The sequence below is a fragment of the Lepus europaeus genome, chromosome 4 (assembly GCF_033115175.1).
Source record: "Lepus europaeus isolate LE1 chromosome 4, mLepTim1.pri, whole genome shotgun sequence".
In the NCBI taxonomy this organism is placed as follows: Eukaryota; Metazoa; Chordata; class Mammalia; order Lagomorpha; family Leporidae; genus Lepus; species Lepus europaeus.
In genome coordinates, this window is record NC_084830.1 from 138,119,412 (window position 1) to 138,143,493 (window position 24,082).

At 61.0% G+C, this 24,082-nt stretch overlaps 1 protein-coding gene across 1 annotated transcript; it reads left to right on the top strand.

Annotated features, from left to right (window-relative positions):
• The first annotated feature begins 2,401 nt into the window (after positions 1-2,401).
• PCDH1 (protocadherin 1) lies at positions 2,402-23,708 on the top strand. The gene is given in 6 exon segments (XM_062188932.1): positions 2,402-2,473; positions 10,195-11,057; positions 14,286-16,481; positions 21,103-21,322; positions 23,308-23,502; positions 23,505-23,708. Coding segments are annotated over 6 exon segments (3,711 nt in total). The 5' UTR covers positions 2,402-2,433; the 3' UTR covers positions 23,702-23,708.
• Positions 23,709-24,082: the final 374 nt, after the last annotated feature.

Here is a 24,082-nt window from a genome sequence, read left to right on the forward strand (position 1 = left end):
AGTTCTCTTCCTCAACACACACACACACACACACACACGGTGGGTGGGGGGGAATACTTGGCAATAGCCCCTCAAGTAATGTGATTGTCTGGCTATAGCTTAGGCACACCAGCATAACCAAATCTCAGCAGCATTCCTGCTACAGTCTTTCTGTTACAGTTCCAGACCCTACAACCTCCTGCTCCTCTTAGCTGCAGCCCCTCCCAGGGACACACATCGCACAGTGCACAACCACTCCCACACCCAGCATCACCCAGACTCCAGTCCCTGGTCAGTCTCAGCTGGAACCTCGCTCAGGCTTGTCCACCAGGTCCTCTTCCCAGTCTGGTACCGGCCAGGAGACTGGCTTCTCTCCCCTTCAGACGCCTCTCCATCGCTCCCCAGCCATCCTCTCCCCCGTCCCTGCCCTGTTGCCTGCCTTTCATGCTGGGAACACAGGCTCCAGCCCCGTGTCTACCTTGCCCTGGCCTGAGGTCAGGCCTGGCTGCTGGGCGAAGTGAAAGCCCACCCTGGTGTTGCCGCCCCAGCCCCGTGCTGCTCTGGCCACTTGGTGCAGGATTTGGGTTTGATGGTTGTGGAGCGGAGAGGATGGAGGAGAACATCTGGGAGATTAGCATTTCCTGCCCGGCTCTGCGGCTGCCGATCCTGCTCAGCCCTCAGCCCTGAACACGGGAGGAGAACAGAGGAGTCTTTGAGTGGCTCCCAGCAAGCAGACCGGGGAGGGTTGGCTGCAGTGGGCAGCAGGCGCATGCTGGGGGCAGGGAGGCTGGGGCAGCTCTTCCATGGAAGATTTCTTCTCTCTGGGCCACTGATTCCTTCTTTGGAACTGTGCTCAGTGATGGGGAAGAGTGTGAGCTTTGCAAAGGACAGGGAGAAACCACCTACAGCACAGACCCTCCTTGTACCATCTCCCATCTGGAGTCCCTCACCTGGGCTCCTGGAGCTGAGCAGGGAGCGGGGGCAGGGACTAGGGCAGAGGGGGAGCCCAGCTGAGGGAGGCTGCTCTGGGGGAAACAGGGGGCAGCCCCTGCTTGCCCTCTTAGCTGGCCAGAAAGCCCACCCTTACCGTAGAAGGCGTCCCACAGACGGAAGCCAGTGCAGGTGAGAGGTGGAGGCAGAAGAACAGATGACAGCCCAGAGGTAGGAATGGGGGTACTGGGGGTGGGGGTGGGGAAAAAGGGACCAGGATCAGAGGCTGCAGCAAATAGACGCTCAGACACCAGTCAACCCATACCAAGGGTCTTTACACCCAGCGGCCAGGCCTTGCCAAGCACCGCCTTCTTCATTCTGACCTGGAACACTGGGCCCCTGCGCCAGGCGGGAGGTCCTCTTGAACCCGGGCTCCGTGGGGTCCGGGGTTGGGGAGGGGGCACCAAACCCTGGCGCAGGAAAGGGAGTGCCCTAGACGCTCGGCGGCCTCTAGATGGCGCCAGAGAGCCGGCGCTGAGCGGGAGGCACCAAGTATTCGAGTGTGAGGCTCTGCGTGTGCCTCCGTGTGTGACTCGGTGAGTGTGAGTGTGACAGGGAGCGTGTGGCACTGCGAAGGCGGGTGACACAGGCCGTGACACTGTGGGGTCTCGCGGGGTAGGGACCCGCTCCGCTGTGTCGCCGGCCGAGCGTGAGGCCGCGGCGCGTCTCCACCCCTGAGCAGGTGGCTGGGGGCCCTGACGGAGCCTGCGCCCAGGGGTCGCCCCCCACTCATCCCCGTCTGCCTCCCTCGCCCTCACTCTGGGGCCCGGGGGGGGTCCCACCGCCTGCCCCTCGCACAGTCCCCTCCGGGCCCCACCTCCGGCTCTCTGCGGCCGGCGAGGCTGACCGCTCTGCGGCTCCGGCCGGGGGAGGGGCGGACTTCCCCGGGCGCCGCGGGCTCTGCGGGGGTCTGGGCGGGAAGCGCTCTGGAGGCGCAGGTGCCCAGGGAGGAAGGCACCAGCGGAGACGCTTGGCGGCGTCGCCTTCCCGGGCGCAGAGTGGGGCCAGGTGCCTGAGTGGGGTGAGGAGGGGACCTCGGAGGGGTCCCGGACGCAGCTCCGCCGGGTTCAGCGTCAGCGCGCAGAGCGAGGAAGGGGACGGCCGACGAGATGGCGCGGGGCGGGGGGCGTCCCAGCTTGGGGAAGAGGGGCTCGGGGTCCCCTCCCGACGGGACCCGAGCTCCACCCCCCGGCCGCAGGGGGGCGGGGAGGCGAGCGGGAGGCGGGCGGGCCGGGAGGGAGGGGGAGGCAGGGGGCGGGCCGGGCCGTGCGCTCCGCTCGCGCTGGCTCCGCCGCCGCTGCCGCCGCCGCCGCCGCCGCCTCACACACTCGGGGAGCGGGAGCGCGGCGCGGACGCCAAGCCGCCGGGCTGCTGCGCCCGGAGCCCGCCCGAGCCGGAGCCCGACCCGCAGCGCCAGCCCCAGCCGTGCCGAGCCGCAGCCCGGGCCGGGGCCGGCGGCCGCTCATGGACAGCGGGGCCGGCGGCCGGTGCTGCCCCGAGGCGGGTAAGGATCTGGCGGCGGTGGAGGCGGCAGCGGCTCTGGGGCCCGGAGCGCGCCATGGCCGGCGGGAGCTGAGGGAGGGGCGCTCAGCGGAGCGAGGCCGCGGGGGCCGGGTCGGTGCTCCGCGCGCGGGGACTAAGGTGGGGGCGGCCGGGAGCACCGAGAGGGGGTTGCTGCCGGGCAACCTGGCCTCCAGGGTTCACGGCTAGAAACCGAGAGAGGGGAGGGGGTCCTGAGCCGGCCCCCGGCCCCAGTACCCCGCATCCGGGCGCGCTTGGGGCGGCGGGGAGAAGGAGACTCCAGGCGCGCGCGGGGGGAGGATGGTTTTGGGGAAGCTCGCGGTCCCCAGTGTGGTAGGGAGCTCCGGTGGACCGGAGCCGGCAAGGGACCCTTGTCCACAACACGCGCGCGCGCGCACACACACACACACACGCACACACACTTGTTGGGCGACCAGCTCGGCTCACTCCAGCGTCTCCCGCTCCCCGCGGGTACCCAGGGCCATACCGCCGACATGTCTACACCCATACATACATCGGCACATGTGTGCGCTGACATACCTCCCGCACACCAGCGCCGGCTGAGCCACCGTCAACAGCTCAGAATGCGCTTCGGCGTCTGCACGATCAGCAGCACGGACACACGACCGGTGTGACACAAACACAGACGTGGCCCTCAGCTCACGTACGGCTGTCACGGCCAGTTTGTCAGATGCACACTCAAAACCCGGCCCCCGCACACATTCCTGTAGGGAACACACCCTGTGACCCACGCCTTGGCCAGAACGCAGGTGTGCGGGGCAGGTCTGGATGGCACCCAGCCTGGGGTCTCGGCACACTTCCCCAGTAGCCAACGGCGCCCACGGCAGCGCCTCGCGGCCACACACACACACATCACCCACGGCTTCGCACATCCTCCGCGCTGGTGTCACACACCTGACACCGCTGGTGTCACATTACACCCTGCAGCGCAGCCTCGCCGGAGCTCGGCCCAGGCCCCTCTTCCTCGGAGGCCAGATTCTGTCTGGGGAGCCAGCCGGGGTCGGCGGCGAGCCCCCAGCGCGCAGCCGCCTCAATCGCGACATTGTTATTGTAAATGTCCGCACGACTGGAGCCCCGGGGCCGGCCGGACCGGCTTCCTGGCCGGCGCCTCCCCACCCCCACTCCAGGGCCGCACCGGCTGGGTGTTCCGGGAACGAGCCGGACTTGGCAGGCCGCGCTGTGCCACCGCCCGGGGCTCCGGGGACCTCGGTCCTCTTGCAGAGGGTGCAGACCTGGGGCGGTGTTTGCGACCCTCTTCTGCCGGTTTAGCTGAATTCCCCAAGCCACCGGGGTTGCCAGCACACCTGGGTGGCCTCACACCTGGGCGGCCCCTCCGTCCGGGCCCCGCTGCGGGCCAGCCGTGGGTGCAGGCAAGGCCCAGGGCCCGAAGCGAGATCACGGCAGGCGCAGAACGGAAGGGCGAGCTGGACTCGCGCCCCTTCCCCCTGCTGCCCTCCCCAGCTCAGACTTCTGGCCTCGATTTCCTCAGCAGGGGTCGGCGACTCGTCCTTCCGGCGGGAAAGATCTCGGCCGACGCTTAGGCCTTTGAGGACCGAGCGCGGGGGCGAAGACCCCCTTTCCGCCCCGCTGCGCGTGGGTCGGGCTTACGCCAGTGTCCCCGCCCGGTCCGGCTCCCTCCCAGCCCCCTCCCGGCGCCCGCGGCTCATCTCGCCTCTGCCGGCGCCGGTTTGCGGGAGACCCGAGGCCGGAGATGGCGAGGAGGGATTCCCCGCGGCGGCCCAGGGGCGGGGGACACTCGCTGCCGGCCAGCTCGGGCGCTCTCGCGCCGCGCTGCGCTCTAGTCTCGGCTCGCCTCGGGCTCCCGTGGCCGGGCGCTGGCAGTGTGGGGGTGGGGCCGCCCGAACCCGAGGAACCGCACCGTCCCCGCACCCCCCCTCCGCACTCGCTCGGCGTCCTCTGGGAGGAGACGCTCCGCGCGCTGGGTGTGTGCTGGGAGCGCCCGCCGACCAGGGCGGTGCGGACGGGGCTGCCCAGGCGGGTAGAACCGGGGACCTGATGCCGGAAGACGCAGGCTGTCTTCCAGCACCTGCTCTGGGTCATCCCCGGGTGCCGCCGGGAAAGGGGCCGCCCAGGTGTTTCTGACAACCCAGAAGGGTGGAGGTGGGGGGAGGGGGCAACTCCCTGGACGCTGGGGTCTGAAGTTGAAACCTGGGACTGTATACAACTGGACGCGCAGTGCCGGGGCGAGGGAGGAGAAGGGATCTCCGGAGATGGCCAGCGGCGGGGGGTGGTAGGGGAGCAGGTTGGGTTGTTAATTTCTGGCCGCCTTTCCTTTTTCTCCCTTCCCCCACGTACCCCCGGGCCTCAGTTCCAGAAGGGACTTCAGATGCAAAGGGGTATCTAGGTCCGGCGGCCTCCTGGCGGAGGGGCGGGCAGGCTGGAGAGTGAAGGGCTGGGAAGAAAAGGGTGGAAGGGCCGGGAGGGGGCCTGCAGGGTGGGGGAGGAGCTAAGTAGGAATCCAGGCTGGGGGAGGGGAGGAAGCCCGTCTGATGAGGGGTGAGCGCTGCCCCTTGAGCAGGGATATGAGGGCTGCACTGAGGTTTTCTGCTGAACCACGTCGGGAGCACTTTTGCCGCCTGCCCGAGTCTGCAGGACCAGCAGTAGCAGACATAGCTTCTTTGCCTTGGTAGGCCTGGCCAGCGGGCAGGAGAAGGGTTCGTTTGATCATCGAACTCAGGAGCACCTACTACGTGCTTGGTGCTGGAAATAAAATGCTCTCTTTAGTGATCTTAAAAATCTGTCCTTGGCAATGAATAGACCTCGGAAGCATCCGATCTCATTCGAGTCCTCCCAGGTAGCTTCAAGAGGCAGGGTTCATTATTTCCACTTCACAGTGTGGAAAGAGGCTCACGAAAGTGACTTCCTTGGGCTCAGGTCACCCAGCGAGGAAGTGGTGGAGTGGGTGTTCGAACCCCACAGTCTCACTCCAGAAGGCTGTTGCCCGGGAGCCCCGAAGAGGCCAACAAAGGGTTGCAGGAGGGAGGGGAGGAGCTGAGGGCTGCACAGCCGGTGGCTCCACCCCACGTAGCCCACTTACTTAACCCTGAGCTCCCGGATGATGCCACACGGTCCCTTTGTCCCTTGATGGTGTGTCCCCACGGTAGTAGTGACTGCTGTGGAACAGTGCTGGGTGACCTGGTCACTGGGACAGTGACGGATGTGTTTCCTCCCAGGGCCACAGCATTCTGCAAGCAGTGGACCCTTGTACCCCACATGAACCTCACCCCTGCCCAGATGTTGGCTGCCAGGGGGCCTTTCCCTCCACGCCTCGTGGCTCTTCCACGCTCAGGCCTAAGAGAAATGAATCCCTGTGCTGGGCTCTGCTGAGGCTTGGACGTCTCAGGGTCCTGGGCACCCACGACACTGGTTGGAGGTGGGGCGCCCTTGTCCAGGAAGGCAGCCAGGGTCTGGGGCAGGGCAGATAAAGCACTGATGGCTTCAAAGGCTGCCGCCTGGGACTAATGACTGCCAGTACCAACTGCTGGGGACAAAGTTCAGACTGTGGGGGCAGGGGTGAGGAAGAGCCACGACTGCTACTGCTCCTCCGCCCAGCGCCACCACCCTTCCAGGCTACATCTCTGCAGGCCTCTAGATGAGCCTGGGAGGCCTGGACCCATCCTCTTCCTCCGTCCAGCCTTTGCCCCCCAACTCTGGAATGGGAAGAGCCCTGCTTTTCCGCATACTCCTTCGGTAACTGAAGACAGTTTATTCTCTCTGGGCCTCAATCTGGTCCTCTGTGAAATGGGGCGAGGTGCAGTAATAAACAGTACCCTTTTCAGAGGGTTCAGCGAGAGCGCTTGCGTGAAACACTTAGCGGGTTTGTTAGTACCTCAGTGTCTCTGCGATGATGGTGATAGAGGTGATGATAATAGAGTTTGCAGAGCCTCCGGCTCTTTCTTAACTCTGTGGACCCAGTGTATCTCAAAGCTGCTCCCAGACTGTCTGGGACTGAGCTCCGCACAATTGCCCTGGGGGAGTCTCCACCGCCCACTGGAGTCAACATTCCTAAGGGTGGGGCCAGATAATCCTCATTCGAGGAGGAGCTGCAGGTGCTTCGCAGGCCCAGCCGACCCTGGGCAACCTTCCCTCCAACCCCACCTTCCTCTCCTCCGACCTCCCTCTGTCCCTTCCTCCGCTACTCCATACCTTCCGGGTCTTGGATTCCCAGTGGGTTCTTTTCCCAACTGGGAAGCTGAATACCTCACTGTTTTCCTGACTCCCTGCTGCCTGGTTGTGAGGATCTCCTGTGTGAGGGTGTGTGTTGGGTGGGTCGGTTCACAAGCCTGCAGGTGCTGCCTAGGGCATCTGCATGGTTAGAGTCTGAAGGCATCACCCTGAGAAGGAGAAGGAAGCCTCCGGAGTGTGTGTGTATGTGTGTGTTTGGAGGAGCTTCATCTGTGTCTCTTAGAGCAGCCACAAACCAAAGGCACCCTGACCCTGCCAGATCATAGACCCCTGAATGTGCAGACAAAACTCGTGACCAGTCATTTTTCTTGGAAACACCTGCGTCATGGTGCCATAAGATGATTAGAGAGGGGTGTGACACCACCAGGTTAAATAGCCTTCACCTGGAGAGAGGGTATACTCTCAGCGGTCATTGCTCTACTTCTCTTGGTCAGGTTTAGGGTAATTCCTGTGGAGGTTCAAGGTAACCCCTATCCCGCCAAGATTTATGCAGAGAATTGGGGTGCACAGTGATCCCGTGCGTAGAGGAGGGTGGTGGCATGATAAGGTGCCCGGAAAGGAATGAGACAGTCCTCTGGAGGTGTGTTGGGTTGAGGCTTAAGGCCGCAAGGTCAGCCCTGTGCCGTGTCCCTGCTGGTGTGGAGGGGAGGTGGCTGGAGGGTGGATCCACATTCCTCCTTCCTTTAAAGAGATTAAGGTTGCAGCTGGAAACAAACAAGCTTGCTAATCAGAGCTAGTTCGCACTGCTAGGGAGGGGCCTGTACTGGGTAGGCTACCGAGAGGTGAAGCCTTCTGTGAGCTTGACTGAGAGGCCACCATGCACCCTAAACGGAGAAGCCTTCGGTTTTTCCCCAGCAAGTTCTCTGGGCTGCGGGGCAAACACTCGCTGACCACACAGTCAGTGCTGCGATGGGCCAAGCCCAGGGAGCTTTCACAGTAACGCAGTCGTTCAAGAGCTGCGTGCTGAGCGCCCTCCCATGCACCAGGTCCCAGGCTGGCCCTGAGGATGCAGGAGGAAGCCAAGTAGAGGCCTTTGCACGCCTCGCTCAGTCTGGTAGGAAAGACACTTCATGCACTTTGCAGGCAGGTACATATCTACATGAGCTAAGTGCTTTGAAAGGGTCCATTTGTGCCTTGCTTATGTTAGTCCTTTAGCCTGCATTATCTCAGACTCCCTAGGACATAGGCAGTCATAGCCCCATTGTACAGAAAAGGAAGCTGAGGCTCTCAGTAGTATGTCATGTGGTCAGGAAGTGGGTAGCCAGGGTTTGCCTCACATGCTCTGATGCTACAACCCTTGCTCTTCTCCCCCCTGCTGCCCTACATTCGGCCAGTGGGCACAGAAAGGCAACCCAACAAAACTGACGAGTGGCCATGAGTTGGAACCACTGTCATAGCACACTGGGCCAGTCTTGTTTACTGCTGTGTCCAAGAAATACTCCCTGAATATACGATTGAGCGCCTGCAGTTTGCCTGGCTTTACAAAGAATCACTGGTGGGGGCTGAGCGATGGATGAGTGCACCAAGTCCTGTCCCTTCAGGATGCTTGTTGAGACAGAAGTGGGAACAGATACGCAATACTGGAGTTCAGCTACACTGGCGGGCGGTGTCCCGGGCAGCCCGGTGATTCATTGCCTTGGGATTGGAGCAGACAATAAGTGGCTATGAGCTGGAGGAAGGAGAGGTCACTGTGGGTTGGACTAGCCTGGGAAGGCTTCTTTGGGGGCCCCTGTCTGCCTTCAGTGGGATGGGTGTGGTGGGTGGCAGATCCTTGGGTGGGTCATCCAGGTGTAGGCAGGTATTCCAGGTGCACTGAGTAGGGAAGTGGAGAAAGGAGCCGGAGCTGGAGCCCCCTGCAGAGGTTGCTGGGCTCAAGACTTTGGATTTTCATCGAGGGAGAGCTGGCCTGGATTTGCTGGAGAATGGGGGGCAGTCAAGACAGGGGCAGTAGCTGGCAGATCTGGCTGTGGTCAGCAAACGTGCAGCCTCAAGGCCAGGTAAGAGGTGGAAGAAGAGGGTTATTGTGGTGGCACAGGCGCAGCTCGTGCTGAGCCAAGGCACACAAGGATCTGATCGGAAGGGTTTGGAGGTGGGCAGGGAGACCAGGCATGAGGTAAGACAGGACCAGTTAGGAAGAGGCACCAGGCGTGTACTAGGGGGATGTATGTGGGGGTAGGGGTCAAGTAGGAGCCAGATGTTCACTGAGCGCCCAGGGGGGTGGGAGGAGGGGTGGGAGGAGTGGTCGGGGAAGGCTGGTGGTGTCACTGGCTGCCCTGTCCCAGTTAGACCTGCTGGGCTCTCAGTCACTAAGGACAGGCCGGGGCAGCTCCTAGTTGCCGAGCCAGTCATCCCTGACCAGTCCTCACCCCGATCTTGACTTCTGCCCTCGTCATCTTTGCACCTGTGCGCGGCAGCAGGCCGAAGGAGCACAGCCCTGGGAACTTCACGTGTGTGCTGTGTGCGTGCGTGTGCCTTCGTGGGCACACACACTCTGGGACACGTGTGAGCTTTGATTGTGTCCAGTCTAAACTTCATGGGGTTGGGGGCCGTTGGGCAGTATGGGTGATGATTGTAAGAAAAAATAGGTTTGAGGGGCAGGTGCATGGTGTAGTCACTTACGTCATCGCTTTGAGACACCAGCATCCTCTAGCAAGCCTGGGCTGCTCTGCTTCCTGTCAACCTCCTGGGGTGCAGCAGGTGATGGCTGAAGTGCTTGTGTCCCTGTCACCCACATGGAGTTCCTGGCTCCTTGTTTGACCTGTCCCTGCCCTGGCTGGTGTAGGAATTTGGGGCATAAACAACAGGATACCTTTCCTCCTTCCCTGTTTCTCTCCTCTCAGTCACTGTCTCTTTGCATTTCAGATAAAATGAAAATAAATACAATTTTAAAAAGGGGTTTTAGTGGGGGATTTGTCTCATCGGCATATACCAACTCTGCGTCTTGTCGCCTCTCCCTCCAGCCAGCCTGCATGGACCTCAGTGTGGGCCATGAGGACCCCAGGCTCCGGTGCATGTGTGGGGTACCTGCATCTCTTTGCAACCATGTGGGGGGGGGGCGAAGGGTGCTCCAACTGGGGGTTCCCAAAGCCTCACCTTTCCTCTTGCTCTCTCTCCCCCTATCTCAGTATCAGGGTAATTACCATGCGTGAGTCAGGCAGAGTACTGGTGAGAAGGAGGTGTTGGGTAGAGCGCAGAGCTGAGAGCAGGGAGGGAAAAGAGGAGGAAGGGAAGAAGGGAGGGCCGGGCCCTGGGATCATCAGGTGGGATAGGGCGTTCCATGGGCGGGAGCCCTGGACCTGCCCGGCCTCTCTCCCGCTCCTCCAGCTGGGGCAGACACAGCTGCTACACCCAGCAGGGGTTCTGTGCTGGGACTGACTCTCTTCCTGGGAGAACTGTGTGTAGGAGGGAGAGGGAGAGCTGGAGCTGGATCCCTCTTGCCAGCTCACGGTCGGATTTTTTTACCTCTTCTCCTTGCAGCCCTCCCGATACCAGAGCCTGTGAGGATGCGGCCCCTGAGGCCCAGCCCGGGCCCTGGGGGGCGTCGGTTGCTGCTGCCCCCTTTGCTGCTGGCACTGCTGCTCCTGCTGGCTCCGTGCCCAGGCCACGCCACTCGAGTGGTTTACAAGGTACCAGAGGAACAGCCGCCCAACACCCTCATCGGGAGCCTCGCAGCTGACTACGGCTTTCCAGACGTGGGTCACCTGTACAAGCTGGAGGTGGGTGCCCCCTACCTCCGAGTCGACGGCAAGACGGGGGACATTTTCACCACCGAGACCTCCATCGACCGCGAGGGCCTCCGGGAGTGCCAGAACCAGCTCCCCGGGGAGCCCTGCATCCTGGAGTTCGAGGTGTCCATCACGGACCTGGTGCAGAACGGCAGCCCCCGGCTGTTGGAGGGCCAGATCGAGGTCCAGGACATCAACGACAACACACCCAACTTCGCCTCACCGGTCATCACGCTGGCCATCCCCGAGAACACCAACATCGGCTCGCTCTTCCCCATCCCGCTGGCTTCAGACCGCGACGCCGGCCCCAATGGTGTGGCGTCCTACGAGCTGCAGGCCGGGCCGGAGGCCCAGGAGCTCTTTGGGCTGCAGGTTGCGGAGGACCAGGAGGAGAAGCAGCCACAGCTCATCGTGATGGGCAACCTGGACCGTGAGCGCTGGGACTCCTATGACCTCACCATCAAGGTGCAGGATGGCGGCAGCCCTCCCCGCGCCAGCAGCGCCCTGCTGCGGGTCACTGTGCTCGATACCAACGACAACGCCCCCAAGTTTGAGCGGCCCACCTACGAGGCCGAGCTGTCTGAGAACAGCCCCATAGGCCACTCGGTCATCCAGGTGAGGAGCCCCCACCCCCTCCCCACAACCTTTGGACATGGGCGCCCACCCCAGCCAGGTGAGCATTCCTTTGGCGTAGGAGAGAAACTGCTACTGCCACCCAAACAGGTGATGTTCTTGTCCTCTGTCCGGCGGCTTAGGTGACAGTGACATAGCATTTGAGGCAAGCCCCAGTAAACCTCTTGAGAATTCTCCCAAGTCAGGTGAGCTGAGTTGGGACAGAGGAGTCGCTTTTTGTCCAGGTAGCCTCTGTTGGGAGATGAAACCGTCTTCCTGGCCAGAGGTGGGTTTGAATTAACCCAGGCTCCTTTCCTCCCGTACCCTACCTGACAAGTGAGATGAAATCACTTTGTTCAGCCAGGTGGGTCTTCAGAATTCTGAAAGCCTCTCCCTGGTGTGTTTGTGTGTATGTACACATTGCCTTCTTCCCCAGGCACAGGGCACCCGCGGGTATGGGGTCCTTGGCACAGAGGGGTGTCAGGTGGCTCTGTTGATGTTCTCAGCACCCCTTCTGCATGGGAACTGCCCCAGGGGCTGGGCAGCCCGGCGGGGCCTGGGCCTGGGAGGGAGTGCAGATAGCGTCCCTGCAGACAAGTGGGCGTATCTCCCGCTGTCATCTCAGCCCTGGCCTCCTGCCAGCCCCAGCTCCTTTCTCCTCCCCCATGGGCTGGAGCTGCCTCTGTCTTTGATGTGAGGGAGCCGAAGAGAGCTCTGCCTGCCCTGGACACCGTTACCTGTCCTGGGAAACCCTTCCTCCTAGGTCCTCGGGCTGAAGTGGGAGACGCAGCCTTTTTTTTTTTTTTTTTAAGAAGGAAATAAAAGGCTGTAGGCTGGAACCTGGAAAGGAAAGACTGAGAAAGACAGGGGAGACAGACAGTCGGGGATGGGGAATAATAATAGCCTAGGTGGCAGGCACTGTTCTCAAGATATCATGTGTATTGTATCATTTAATCCTTCCAGTGCAAGGTAGCATTATCCCCAGTTTACAGATGGGAAACTGAGCCCCTGGAGAGGCAGGAAGGAGCCTGGCTGATAACACACGGCTGATGGGTTTGGCACTCACCTTTGCTCTGCTCACCACTGTGGCTGCAGAGCCCGTGAGCTCACAGCGTCACCACCTCCCAGTGAGACAGGACACACAGGTGGGCGGGGAGAAGACTGAGGTGGCCCAGGCTGCAGTGAAGACAGGGTGGGGGGGACAGTGGGAGAGGAGCAGAGTTGGAGCTGAGCGAGAGTGGGAGGCAGGCAGATGCCCATAGTCATAGACCAGGACCCAGGGAAGCAGGTAAGAAGCTCTGTGATGTAAATTTTTTTTTAAAATGTTGTTTCAAAACTAAAAGAAAATTTTTAAAGAATTTTTAAAAATAAGTCAATGCATTCTAATAAACAAAAGTTTAAAAAAGGGAAGCTAGGTGAGCAACTTAAAGACAGGGGGACTGCAGGGGGTCATATCACAGAGCTGGTGATGGATGGGCACTCACAGGCTGAACCAGAGGCCAGGGCAGCCGGTGCCTCAGGCGGGGCTCTGCACTCCATGCAAAGCCCTGGCAGGTGTGATTGGGATCGCCCCTCCCTGGAGGAAGGAGGAAAGACCAGCAGCTGTGCCCAGCAATTTGTTAGCCTGGGTTTGTGGGCGACACATGGACGGATGGAGGGACGGACAAAAGAAACAATGAGGGCTGTTTCAGAATTGCTTTGTGTCGGGCAGTGTTGGGCGGTTTTGCGTGTGTCATCCCTCTTAGTCCTCACCGCCACCTGTGACAGAGTCTGTTATTATCCCCATTTTATATGTTTGTGGACTGGGGCTTGGGGAGGGTAAGGAATTGGCCCAAAGTCCCATAGTTACTCCGAACTGATTGAGTGGGGTTTCAGCCCCAGGGCTCTCCTCCTGCCCAGGAACTCACCCAGGTTACGCCTGTTCCCTACGCCCAGCTGCAGCCATCGGACAACCGTGTGGCTGTGACCCACCTCCAGCCTGGTGTTTGCCTGACCGTCATAGCTCATGGCTGTTCCTACCTCATGCCCGGTGCCCCATTACCACCCATGTTTGTACAGGCTTGGGCTGAGTGCACGCTGGAGTTGCTGTGGGAGGGTGTGCCCACTGCAAAGGGACAGACAGTTCATTGTTTGATGCTGGGAGCCCAGCCCACTGCCAGCAGGCTCTGCGGCCTGCACCAGCCCCTCCCTCCCGGCCTCACATTGGTGCCTCGCCAGCGCCGGCTTGGAGGAGAAGCAGCTTCTAAAACAGGTTTCCCCGGTTTTACTGAGCACTGGCTGGCAGCTCCCTCTGACCCACATGTCTACCTGGCTGCTTTCAGAACGAGTCCCCTCACCCGAGGCCCCCAGGTGGGTATGTGGTCTGCACTCCTGCATGTAGACACAGCATCCCACACACTTAGACATGTGTGTGCCTGTGTGTGCATCATCCCTGTATGTGCGTGCCTGCACACCATCTCTGCCACTTACACATTTCCCTCTCTTCAGAGCGGTGAAGGCCAGTTTAACTGGATGAAGGTGCTTCCCTAGTGGCTGCTTGTATTCTCAACCCCTTATTTGGACTTGTACAGGAATGACAAGTAAAATTTAACAATGCCCTGGCTTGGGACTGGCGCTGTGGCACAGCAGATTAAGCTGCCACCTGCAACACCAGCATCCCGTATTGGAGCTCTGGTTCAAGTCCTGGCTGTTTGGCTTCCAATCCAGCTTCCTGCTAATGTGCCTGGGAAAGTAGCTGATGTGCCTGGCAAAGTAGCAGAAGATGGCCCAAGTGCTTGGGCCCCTGCCACCCATGTGGGAGACCTGGATGGAATTGCAGGCTCCTGGTTTTGGCCTGGTCCAGCCCTGGCTGATGCAGCTATTTGGGGAGGGAACATAGCAGATGAAAGATATCTCTCCCTCTCTCTGTATCTCTTCCTCGCTCTTCTCCCTCTCTCTCTCTCTCTCTCTCTCTCACACACACACACACACATAGACACATTGACTTTTATATAAATAAAAATAAAATCTTAGAAGGAAAAAAATCATGTCCCAGCCCATTTCTCTCAGCATTTTGGAGGATTTGTGGGCCACATCTGGGCTCTGTGGAAAAACACGTTAGTAACGTCTACCAGAGCATCAGGCCTTTTGGTTGCCGTGTTAGTCTGCCATGCTGGTCAGCGCATGTGCCCCTGAGTTTGCTGTCCCTGCTCTAACCCATGCCTGCTCCCGTCACTCTCTCCCTCCCTGCAGGTGAAGGCCAATGACTCGGACCAGGGTGCCAACGCCGAGATCGACTACACGTTCCACCAGGCGCCCGAGATCGTGAGGCGCCTCCTGCGACTGGACAGGAACACTGGCCTCATCACCGTCCAGGGCCCTGTGGACCGCGAGGACCTGAGCACCCTGCGCTTCTCGGTGCTCGCCAAGGACCGAGGTGCCAACCCCAAGAGCGCCCGAGCACAGGTGGTGGTGACTGTCAAGGACATGAACGACAATGCTCCCACCATCGAGATCCGGGGCATAGGGCTGGTGACCCATCAGGATGGGATGGCCAACATCTCGGAGGACGTGGCCGAAGAGACGGCCGTGGCCCTGGTGCAGGTGTCAGACCGAGACGAGGGGGAGAATGCGGCTGTCACCTGTGTGGTCGCCGGTGACGTGCCCTTCCAGCTACGGCAGGCCAGCGAGACGGGCAGCGACAGCAAGAAGAAGTACTTCCTGCAGACCACCACCCCGCTGGACTACGAGAAGGTCAAAGACTACACCGTCGAGATAGTGGCTGTGGACTCCGGCAACCCACCCCTCTCGAGCACCAACTCCCTCAAGGTGCAGGTGGTGGACGTCAATGACAACGCACCCATCTTCACCCAGAGCGTCACCGAAGTCGCCTTCCCGGAAAACAACAAGCCCGGCGAAGTGGTAGCCGAGGTCACGGCCAGTGACGCCGACTCGGGCTCTAACGCGGAGCTGGTCTATTCTCTGGAACCGGAGCCGGCTGCCAAGGGCCTCTTCACCATCTCACCTGACAACGGAGAGATCCGGGTGAAGACTTCGCTTGACCGGGAACAGCGGGACAGCTACGAGTTGAAGGTGGTGGCGGCCGACCGGGGCAGCCCCAGCCTGCAGGGCACGGCCACTGTCCTTGTGAACGTGCTAGATTGCAACGACAATGACCCCAAGTTTATGCTGAGCGGCTACAACTTCTCAGTGATGGAGAACATGCCGGCACTGAGCCCTGTGGGCATGGTGACTGTCATTGACGGGGACAAGGGGGAGAACGCCCGGGTGCAGCTCTCCGTGGAGCAGGACAATGGGGACTTTGTGATCCAGAACGGCACGGGCACCATCCTCTCCAGCCTGAGCTTCGACCGGGAGCAGCAGAGCACCTACACCTTCCAGCTGAAGGCTGTGGATGGCGGCGTGCCGCCCCGCTCAGCCTACGTGGGCGTCACCATCAACGTGCTGGATGAGAACGACAACGCGCCCTTCATCACCGCCCCCTCCAACACCTCGCACCGGCTGCTCACTCCGCAGACGCGCCTTGGGGAGACGGTCAGCCAGGTGACGGCTGAGGACATCGACTCCGGTGTCAATGCCGAGCTGACCTACAGCATCGCGGGGGGCAACCCTTACGGGCTCTTCCAGATCGGGTCCCATTCCGGTGCCATTACCCTGGAGAAGGAGATCGAGCGGCGCCACCACGGGCTGCACCGCCTGGTGGTGAAGGTCAGTGACCGCGGCAAGCCCCCACGCTATGGCACGGCCTTGGTCCACCTTTACGTCAACGAGACCCTGGCCAACCGCACGCTGCTGGAGACCTTACTGGGCCACAGTCTGGACACGCCATTGGATATCGACATCGCTGGGGACCCGGAGTACGAGCGCTCCAAGCAGCGTGGCAACATCCTCTTCGGTGTGGTGGCCGGGGTCGTGGCCGTGGCCTTGCTCATTGCCCTGGCGGTGCTCGTGCGCTACTGCCGGCAGCGGGAGGCCAAGAGCGGCTACCAGGCTGGAAAGAAGGAGACCAAGGACCTGTATGCCCCCAAGCCCAGCGGCAAAGCCTCCAAGGGCAACAAAAGCAAAGGCAAGAAGAGCAAGTCCCCGAAGCCTGTGAAGCCGGTAGAGGATGAAGACGAGGCCGGGCTGCAGAAGTCCCTCAAGTTCAACCTGATGAGTGACGCCCCTGGGGACAGCCCCCGCATCCACCTTCCCCTAAACTACCCGCCAGGCAGCCCCGACCTGGGCCGTCACTACCGCTCCAATTCTCCACTGCCTTCCATCCAGCTGCAGCCCCAGTCACCCTCGGCCTCCAAGAAGCACCAGGTGGTGCAGGACCTGCCGCCTGCAAACACGTTCGTGGGCACCGGGGACACCACGTCCACGGGCTCCGAGCAGTACTCCAACTACAGCTACCGCACCAACCCCCCCAAATACCCCAGCAAGCAGGTAGGCCAGCCTTTTCGGCTCAGCACACCCCGGCCCCCACCCCACCCCTACCATGGGGCCATCTGGACTGAGGTGTGGGAGTGACGGAGCAGGTGTATTGTGAGTGCCGTGCCCTCCAGCCCATGTGGGGGCCGACCTGAGCCAGGAATGGGAGGTGGGACCTCAGATCTGGGGGGACGGGGGCCCTGGTAATGAACCTGCTGCCTCGCCCAGGCACGGGAGGTTGAGCTGAGTGGAAGCTAAGGGAGGGCATGCTCTGTGGTCTCCTTCCTGCCCCCTCCCCACTGAGGAGAGGCCCGTGACTTGCCGAGCCCCGGCTGTGGGACCAGTTGCTGGGCCTGGCAGCTGGGGGCTGATGGGCAGGTGGGCAGAAGGATGTGGACGCAGAATGGGGAAAATATGGGGAAGAAGTCTATTCCAAACCCGGGTCTCTGTGTGAGGCCAGCCATAGGTGCTTCTCTAGAAGGGACCAGGGTGCCCTGGGAATGTGCTGGGGGGGACCCCGCTTTGTGCCTTTCATGTGTACTGTGTGTCAGCCTTTTCCTTATGCCCAGGCTTCCGAGGCTGGGCCCCTCTCCCCTTCCCCAGCCCATATACGTTCATCCCTGATAATAAAGTTCTCTATTTTTGGAATTTTGGTTTCTTGTTTTCCTGGAACTGAGAGAAGAAGGGAGAGAGACTGGAAATAGCCCTTTGTCCCCAGGTCTTGCCTCAGTTTCCCTATCTCATCTCTTTGCCTTGTCTGCCCTAACCCCAGCCGAGCGTATCCTAGCTCCCCAGCTCCTGCTCCTCGCCCCGATCCCTATCTGTGTCTGGGGAAAGGACCATTTGCCCAGCCTTCAGATGGCAGCGCCTGCCACCAGGTCCCCTGGCCCCTTATTGTGAGGCCTCCTGCCTAGGAACCGCACCCTGCGCCGAGACACGGCAGGTGGAGGTGCACCGGTGTCTTACCTTTCTCCACCATTGCTCCAATCTGCCCACCTCTGGTAGCCCCTAACAGACCTCAGAACTGAGCACTCGGAGGGGATGGCGTCAGGTGAGGGCCAAGAGCCGACTCCCCAGTGCAGGAGCTCCCCCAACGCCCCGCTCCAGCCTCCTCATCCACACTGCCTACTACCGAGCAAGTAGCTGGCCCTGCCCTTTGTCTCCACACCGCCCGTGATCACCAGCTCCCCTGCAGGGAGGGAGGGCCCAAGGAGAGGCCTGGGAAATCTCAAGCCCTTTGTGCTGACCTGCTCCACACACGCCCCCATGCCCACCTCCCAGTTGAGGCTCCCTAGCTCTGCCTCCTGCCTGTGAAGCCACCGCCCTGCCCTTCCCCCAGCTCTGGATCTAGCCACCCTGGGCTGCTGGCTCTCACTCTCTCTCTCTCCATCTCTCACTTCTTGCTCTCCTGGGAGTGCACTTTATCTGCTTGTACCTGACGGGGAGGAAGGCTCAAGTGTGGCTGAGGGGCCTCAGGTCCCAGAGGAGTCTCCAAGGCCGGAGACTGTCTACCTCCATGGTGACCGAAGAGGCTCAAGAGGCTCCCAGGAGCTCCTCGGCGTCAGCATGCGCCTCTGATTCCAGCTACAAACTCCCCAGCACCCCAGGGGTACCCCCAAAGTAAAAGCTCCAGGGGCCTTTGGAGGAGTGGGGCCAGGAAAGTGAGATCCAGGGACATCTCTTGTTATGTGAACAATTCAAGCCCCCAAAGGGTGACCTCCAACAACGCCTGATGGCTCACTCTGCTGCTTCTGTCCGTGCAGCTGCTATTTCTTCTATCTTTGTGCTTCTGGGGTCTGTCCCTTACTCATCCCCAATCCCACCCACCCCAGTCCAAGAGCCACACTGAATACCTTCTCCCAACATTCAACGTGACCAAACCGCACCACCTTTGTCATTGCAACTCACGGGCCACATTTCTACTGTGAGCTCAGCATGGCTCCAATGAACGACTGACTGTATTTGCCAGAGACAGTGGGGTGAGGCACTGCCATCTTAAGGGCCAAGTGAGACGTGCCGTAGGAAAACGTTTCCCATGATCTGCTGCTGCTGCCGTCACTAGTCACTACTCACTTCCGTTCTCAGTCCTCACCAGGTGCATGGCCCCAGGCTGGCCCTTTGTATGAAACAGTGTGATGCTCATAACTCTGATGCTAATCATTTTACTACTCATTTTACGGAAGTGACCGCTAGTCACTGATAGAGCCAGAATTCAAACAGAAACCTCAGGAAATCCGATTGTTGGAGTCAACTGTTATCCATAACCCCATTAAAGGGGGGGCGGGGTCAGAGACTCACTGTCACATTCACCTACTGAAAGCTCTGTGAAGCCCAGCAAGAAACAGGCAGCCTGGTAGACTTTTGTGTATCTCGAGGGATCTCCAAATTTATTTGACCGTAGTGCCCCCCCTTCTCTCGGGCACAATGTAGGGAAACCTGCATGGATCCCCGGAATCGGCTTCTGGAAGAAGCCTGTGGAACTTGTGTCAGCTTGTCGGTGATGAGCGGGGTTTGGCCAAGAGGGTCCCTCTGTTCAGGGCCACTCTGTGAGGCGGGAATGAGCATGACCAAGATGGTGGCAGGGAGAGGGCATGAAGGGAGCCAGATTAAAGGGTACAGAGGGCAGTGGGGGGTGAGACTGGAAGAGCTGCGGGTCGCAGATGGCATGGATGCCTTTCTAAAAGTACCCCCTACACACCACCAGAGGAAATGGGAGTCCCTGAACATACATGCATTTGGGTTTTGTTTTGTTTTAGGTGAGTTGAGTTTTAGCAAGTTCACTGCCATGTATAGTGGACTTCAAAGGGGCCAGAGGTGAAGGTACAGGCTTGACCCCTAAGGTTTGCACTACTGTAGTGCCCATGGGGTGATGGGTGGGCAGATTTGGCTGAGTGTGGGAAGAAAGGACCCATAGGACTCAAGAGATAATTGGATGTGGGTAGAGATGGGGAGTGAGGGGTGAGCTACTTGGATTCCCAGGTGGGCATCAGCCCTCTGAGTGTGGGTGATGGGGACAGTGATGAAATCATTGCCCAAGCAGAAGATGATAGAAGGAGAATTTGGTTCGAGACATATGAATCTGACTGCCAATTGCAAATATTTAGCAAGTGTCTAGAACTGGCAGACTAGAGTGGGAGAGAGACGCTGCTGGCCAGTGTCTTAAAACTGGAAAGAAGGCACCAAGGCCACAGCGCCGTGTGCCTTTCACACCCCTCCCCGAGCTCACTGGCCCCTGCACCGGGTGGAATGTGCAGGTCGCTTTGGGGAGCCCTGTCTGTCATCACCCAGACCCTTCAGTGTTGGCATCACAGCATGGATCCCATGAAGACGGGGTAGGGAGGCTGTCTTGGCTGTCAGCCTCCCTCACTCCAGCTTTCTGGTGGGGAGTGGGGACTGTGTGGGAGCATCAGGAGGGGCCGCTCCCCTGGCCATCTCCAAAGACAAAGCCTGCCAAGGTCTTAAAGGACCAGAAAGTGCATGGAGACCCATCAGCAGTCCCTGGGCCCAGCCACTGCACCCCTGAGCTCTCCACTCCTAATTTCTGGCTTGGCAAGAAAACCATTGGCAGTCCCAGGTGGGTGTTTGGGTGGCAGGCTGGGTGTGCCAAGTGCCAAGCTGAGGTTGCCAGGTTTCTGGGCTGATCGTTAACCCGTGGCAGGCAGACAGAAAGGTCGCTGGCTGGAAGCAATCAGCCTGTCACCTGTCTGCCTCCCAGATCCCAAGTTGGCTCCACCTAGCCACGGATGCCCCCACCCCAGCCGCCTTCTTCGGTTGGAGGGCAGTGTTCCTGATCCTGTGTCCCACCCCCAGGCACCGGGCCCTACCCTCTGCAATTGATGTCGGTCCTGCTCTGGAGGGCTGGGGACTTTCCATTGATCTGTTGCCCCCACCTCCAGGTGCCCTCCCCTCCTTCCCGCCCACCTTTTTCCACTGGAACCCCTTCTGGAGGGCCATGGGGGCTGAGCCGGGAGGGGGCTCAGTGGGGAGTCCTGAGGCTGCCCCCAGTGCTGCCAAGCTGGGGGATGAGGCTCAGAGGCTGGGGAAGAGGCTGGCAGCTGTGTGGATGGAGGCTCTGGGAAGTCACAGAGCAGTGGGACAGGTGAGGAGCTGCAGTCGGCCGGATGCTGGATGCCGGATGCCGGATGTCGTCTGGAACTCAGGGCACTGCTGTGTCCCTGCTGAGCTGTTGAGAGTTAGGTCTGTACTGCTTTTAGGAAAGCCCTTCCGTAACCTGGAGGCCCTGCTGGAATGGGGGCAGTTGGCCGGCCTTGTGCTCTTGTGGTGTCGGGCTCTGCGCTGTGTTAGGAGCTGTCCGAGGGAAGCTGGGCCTGGCAGGGCTGTAACCCGCGGTTGGTACTGGATGCCGGCTCTTGGGGCTGCCAGGGGCTATCGTAACACCGGGTGGGGCCTGCGCTGTGTGGGGACTTTGCGTGTGCGGACCAGGCTGGGTTGGGCGCTGCCCTTGAATGAAGGGGCAGCCCTCTAGTGAGGCCTGAGCTTTCTCAGGGCTGGGGGTGGGGGGTGCTCTGTCATGCTAACAGGCTGGGCCTCTTCCTGGTAGATGCTGAGGCCTGGGCGGGGTGGGGTGCCGCGGGGTAGGCTGGCCAGCCTGCGGTCACACTGTGTCTCCCTGCAGTTACCTCACCGCCGAGTCACCTTCTCAGCCACCAGCCAGGCCCAGGAGCTGCAGGACCCATCCCAGCACAGTTACTACGACAGTGGCCTGGAGGAGTCGGAGACGCCATCCAGCAAGTCATCCTCAGGGCCCCGCCTCGGCCCCTTGGCCCTGCCCGAGGACCACTACGAGCGCACCACCCCCGACGGCAGCATAGGGGAGATGGAGCACCCTGAGAACGGTGAGGGGCGTCTGCCAGCCCCAGGCACCCTGGGAAGGGGTAGGAACCTGAGATGGTTCCCAGGCTTTGCAAACACCCTCCGCTTGGGGAGTGGGCGTTTGTGCATTCGCGGTGATCTCTGTGCTGGGGGAATCCCAGTCTACACACACGTCCTCCTCATGGCCACCCTCTGATCCAAGAACGGCGTCGTGCCCACTTTACAGTGGGGGACATGGAGGCTCAAAGAGCTTAGGTCATTCGCCCAAAGTCACACATGTAGGAAGTGACAGGCCGGGGAGACAAGGACACCGGGTTTCTCTGACCCAGCGTCCTGATGCTCTGCAGTGTGTCACGCTGCCTCCCTGGGAACCAGGACCCTCAGCACACAGGGCTCGTGGCCAGGCCCCTGGAGAAGGCGGACAGAAGGGCCTTGAGAATAGAGTGGACCTAGGAGATTGGAGTGGGTGGCTGGGGAGGGGCGGTAGACAGGCCTGCAGGGCAGAGGCCTGGCTGCTGAGGGGCAGAGGCTGGTGGCCGGAGCGGAGGGCAGTGTGGGAGAGGATGGCAAGGCGTGCTGTTGGAATGCATGTGTGTGGAACGTGTGCTGTGCACGTGTGTGCGTGGGAAAAGGCGTCCATGGCCGCCTGTGGCAGGGAACCTAAGTGGGCCCTTGAGACGGAAAGACTAAGGGGGCGTCGCCCCATTCCCCAGTTCCAAGTTTCCCCTCCCCACGACAGAACCCCAGGCGTCAGGCCAAGGGCCCCATCCAAGCCCCCGGGCCCCAGGTCTTGGCGGGCCCTCCACAGCCACCCCGCCCTCCATGCGCCATCTCACGCCCGTCTCGTCCTTTTTGTGCCCGCGCAGAGCCGGCCGGCCGGAGCAGGCCCTGAGGCGCAGTGCCAGGTATGTGGGAGCTGCTCTGGGGTCTGGGGTCTGTGGGACTCGGCCCAGCACCCAGCCGTCTGCCCCCCACCCAGTGCTCTGAGCCACTCTGGGTCCCCCAGCTTTGCCCTGAGTGAAGAACCTTGGCACTGAGTGAAGAACCTTGGCACTCGGAAGCTTAACGATGAAGCCCTCCGTACCCCACCTTGCACTGGCAGGAGACCGAGCCAGCCCGGGCTGTGCCTGGGGAGCTCCTGTCCCCAGGCAGCACTGCTCTGTCATTTCCCCGAGGGGGGTCACCGCCTGGTGCCCTCCCCAAGTGAGGGCGGGACAGGGGCTGCTGTGACAGGAAGTGCTCATGGCCCAGCTGTTCCCATGGAGACCCTTGCTGCCCAGCAACCACACCGGCTACTGCTGTCAGGCGGCCAACTCCTGTTCCCATGGGTGTTCTGGGCGGGGAGCTGGGGCAAGGCCAGGGGTGGTGGCGGGTGTAGGGGCCAGACAGAGGTGGGAAGGGTTGCATGGATGTGCTTGTGGGTGAACCCCCACATAGAGACTTGTCCCTTCCCCTTGTGGCAGGATGGGGTGGGGGGTCCCAGGACTGGCCGGGGCATGGGATACTTGAGGGGTTCACAAGGAAGGTGTGTGCCCACCCATCTGTATCTGAAGATACAGGTGCCCGGTCCGGGAGACTGTTGTGCCCATGCCTATTAGAGGGGGGCATAAGGGAGAGAGCAAGAGAGAGAGGGAGAGCTTGTGTCCTTAAATGAGGGTGGGGTTTCCCGCCACCCTGCGTGAGGATAGAGCCCCAGGCTGGAGCCTGTCTGCAGATGGACAGCAATGTGAGGCTGAGGTGTGTGTGTGTGTGCGCACACCTGTCTGAGGGCAGATATGGTGGGTGTGTGAGGAGCACTGGAGGGTAGGCGAGGTTGGAAGGGATGTGTTCGTTTGAGGTATGGGGTGTGTGTGTGTGGATGTGTGAGAGAATATGTGTGCACTCACACGGTGGGCCTGGCCACAAGGGGCGCGCACCCTAGGGTGTAGGTGCTGGTGGGAGATCGAGGTGCAGAGTTTGCCAAGGCCACCCCGTGCCTGATGACCGCGCCCCCTGCTGTGTTCTGCAGACCTCCGTCCTTTGCCTGATGTTGCCATGACGGGCACGTGTACTCGGGAGTGCAGTGAGTTTGGCCATTCCGACACGTGCTGGATGCCCGGCCAGTCGTCTCCCAGCCGCCGGACCAAGAGCAGCGCCCTCAAACTCTCCACCTTCGTGCCTTACCAGGACCGAGGGGGGCAGGAGCCTGCGGGCGCCGGCAGCCCCAGCCCCCGGAAGACCGGAACACCAAAACGGCCCCCGTGCGCCTGCTGCCCTCCTACAGTGCCTTCTCCCACAGTAGCCATGATTCCTGCAAGGACTCGGCCGCCTTGGAGGAAATCCCCCTGACCCAAACCTCGGACTTCCCGCCCGCAGCCACGCCGGCATCCGCCCCGACGGCCAAGCGCGAGATCTACCTGTGAGCCCCCCACCCACCCCACCCTGCCCTGCCTCAGGCCACAGGGCAGCCCCCGGCCGGGCCCCTTCCATGCCCTCCAGCGTGGACTTCACAGCCAGGGCCCTGAGTGGGGGACCAGTCCTGGCCTTGTGACCATGCTGGCCCTTCCCCTACACAGGGTCCAGGTCCTCTCCCCTACTCCCACCCCCCAGCTCCCCGGAGCCCCTTCTTCCCTCCTGTGGGGCTCCCCCAGCTCATGCCCAGCAGGGCTCCTCTGCAGTGACGGCTCTCTCCCCTCATCCTGGGAGCACCCCCTCACTTTGGGCAGATGGCAAGTCAAGGGCGGGCGGCACACTTGTAACTCACTTCCCGCATGGCCGACCAGGGCGGGGACAGCAGGCCCTGT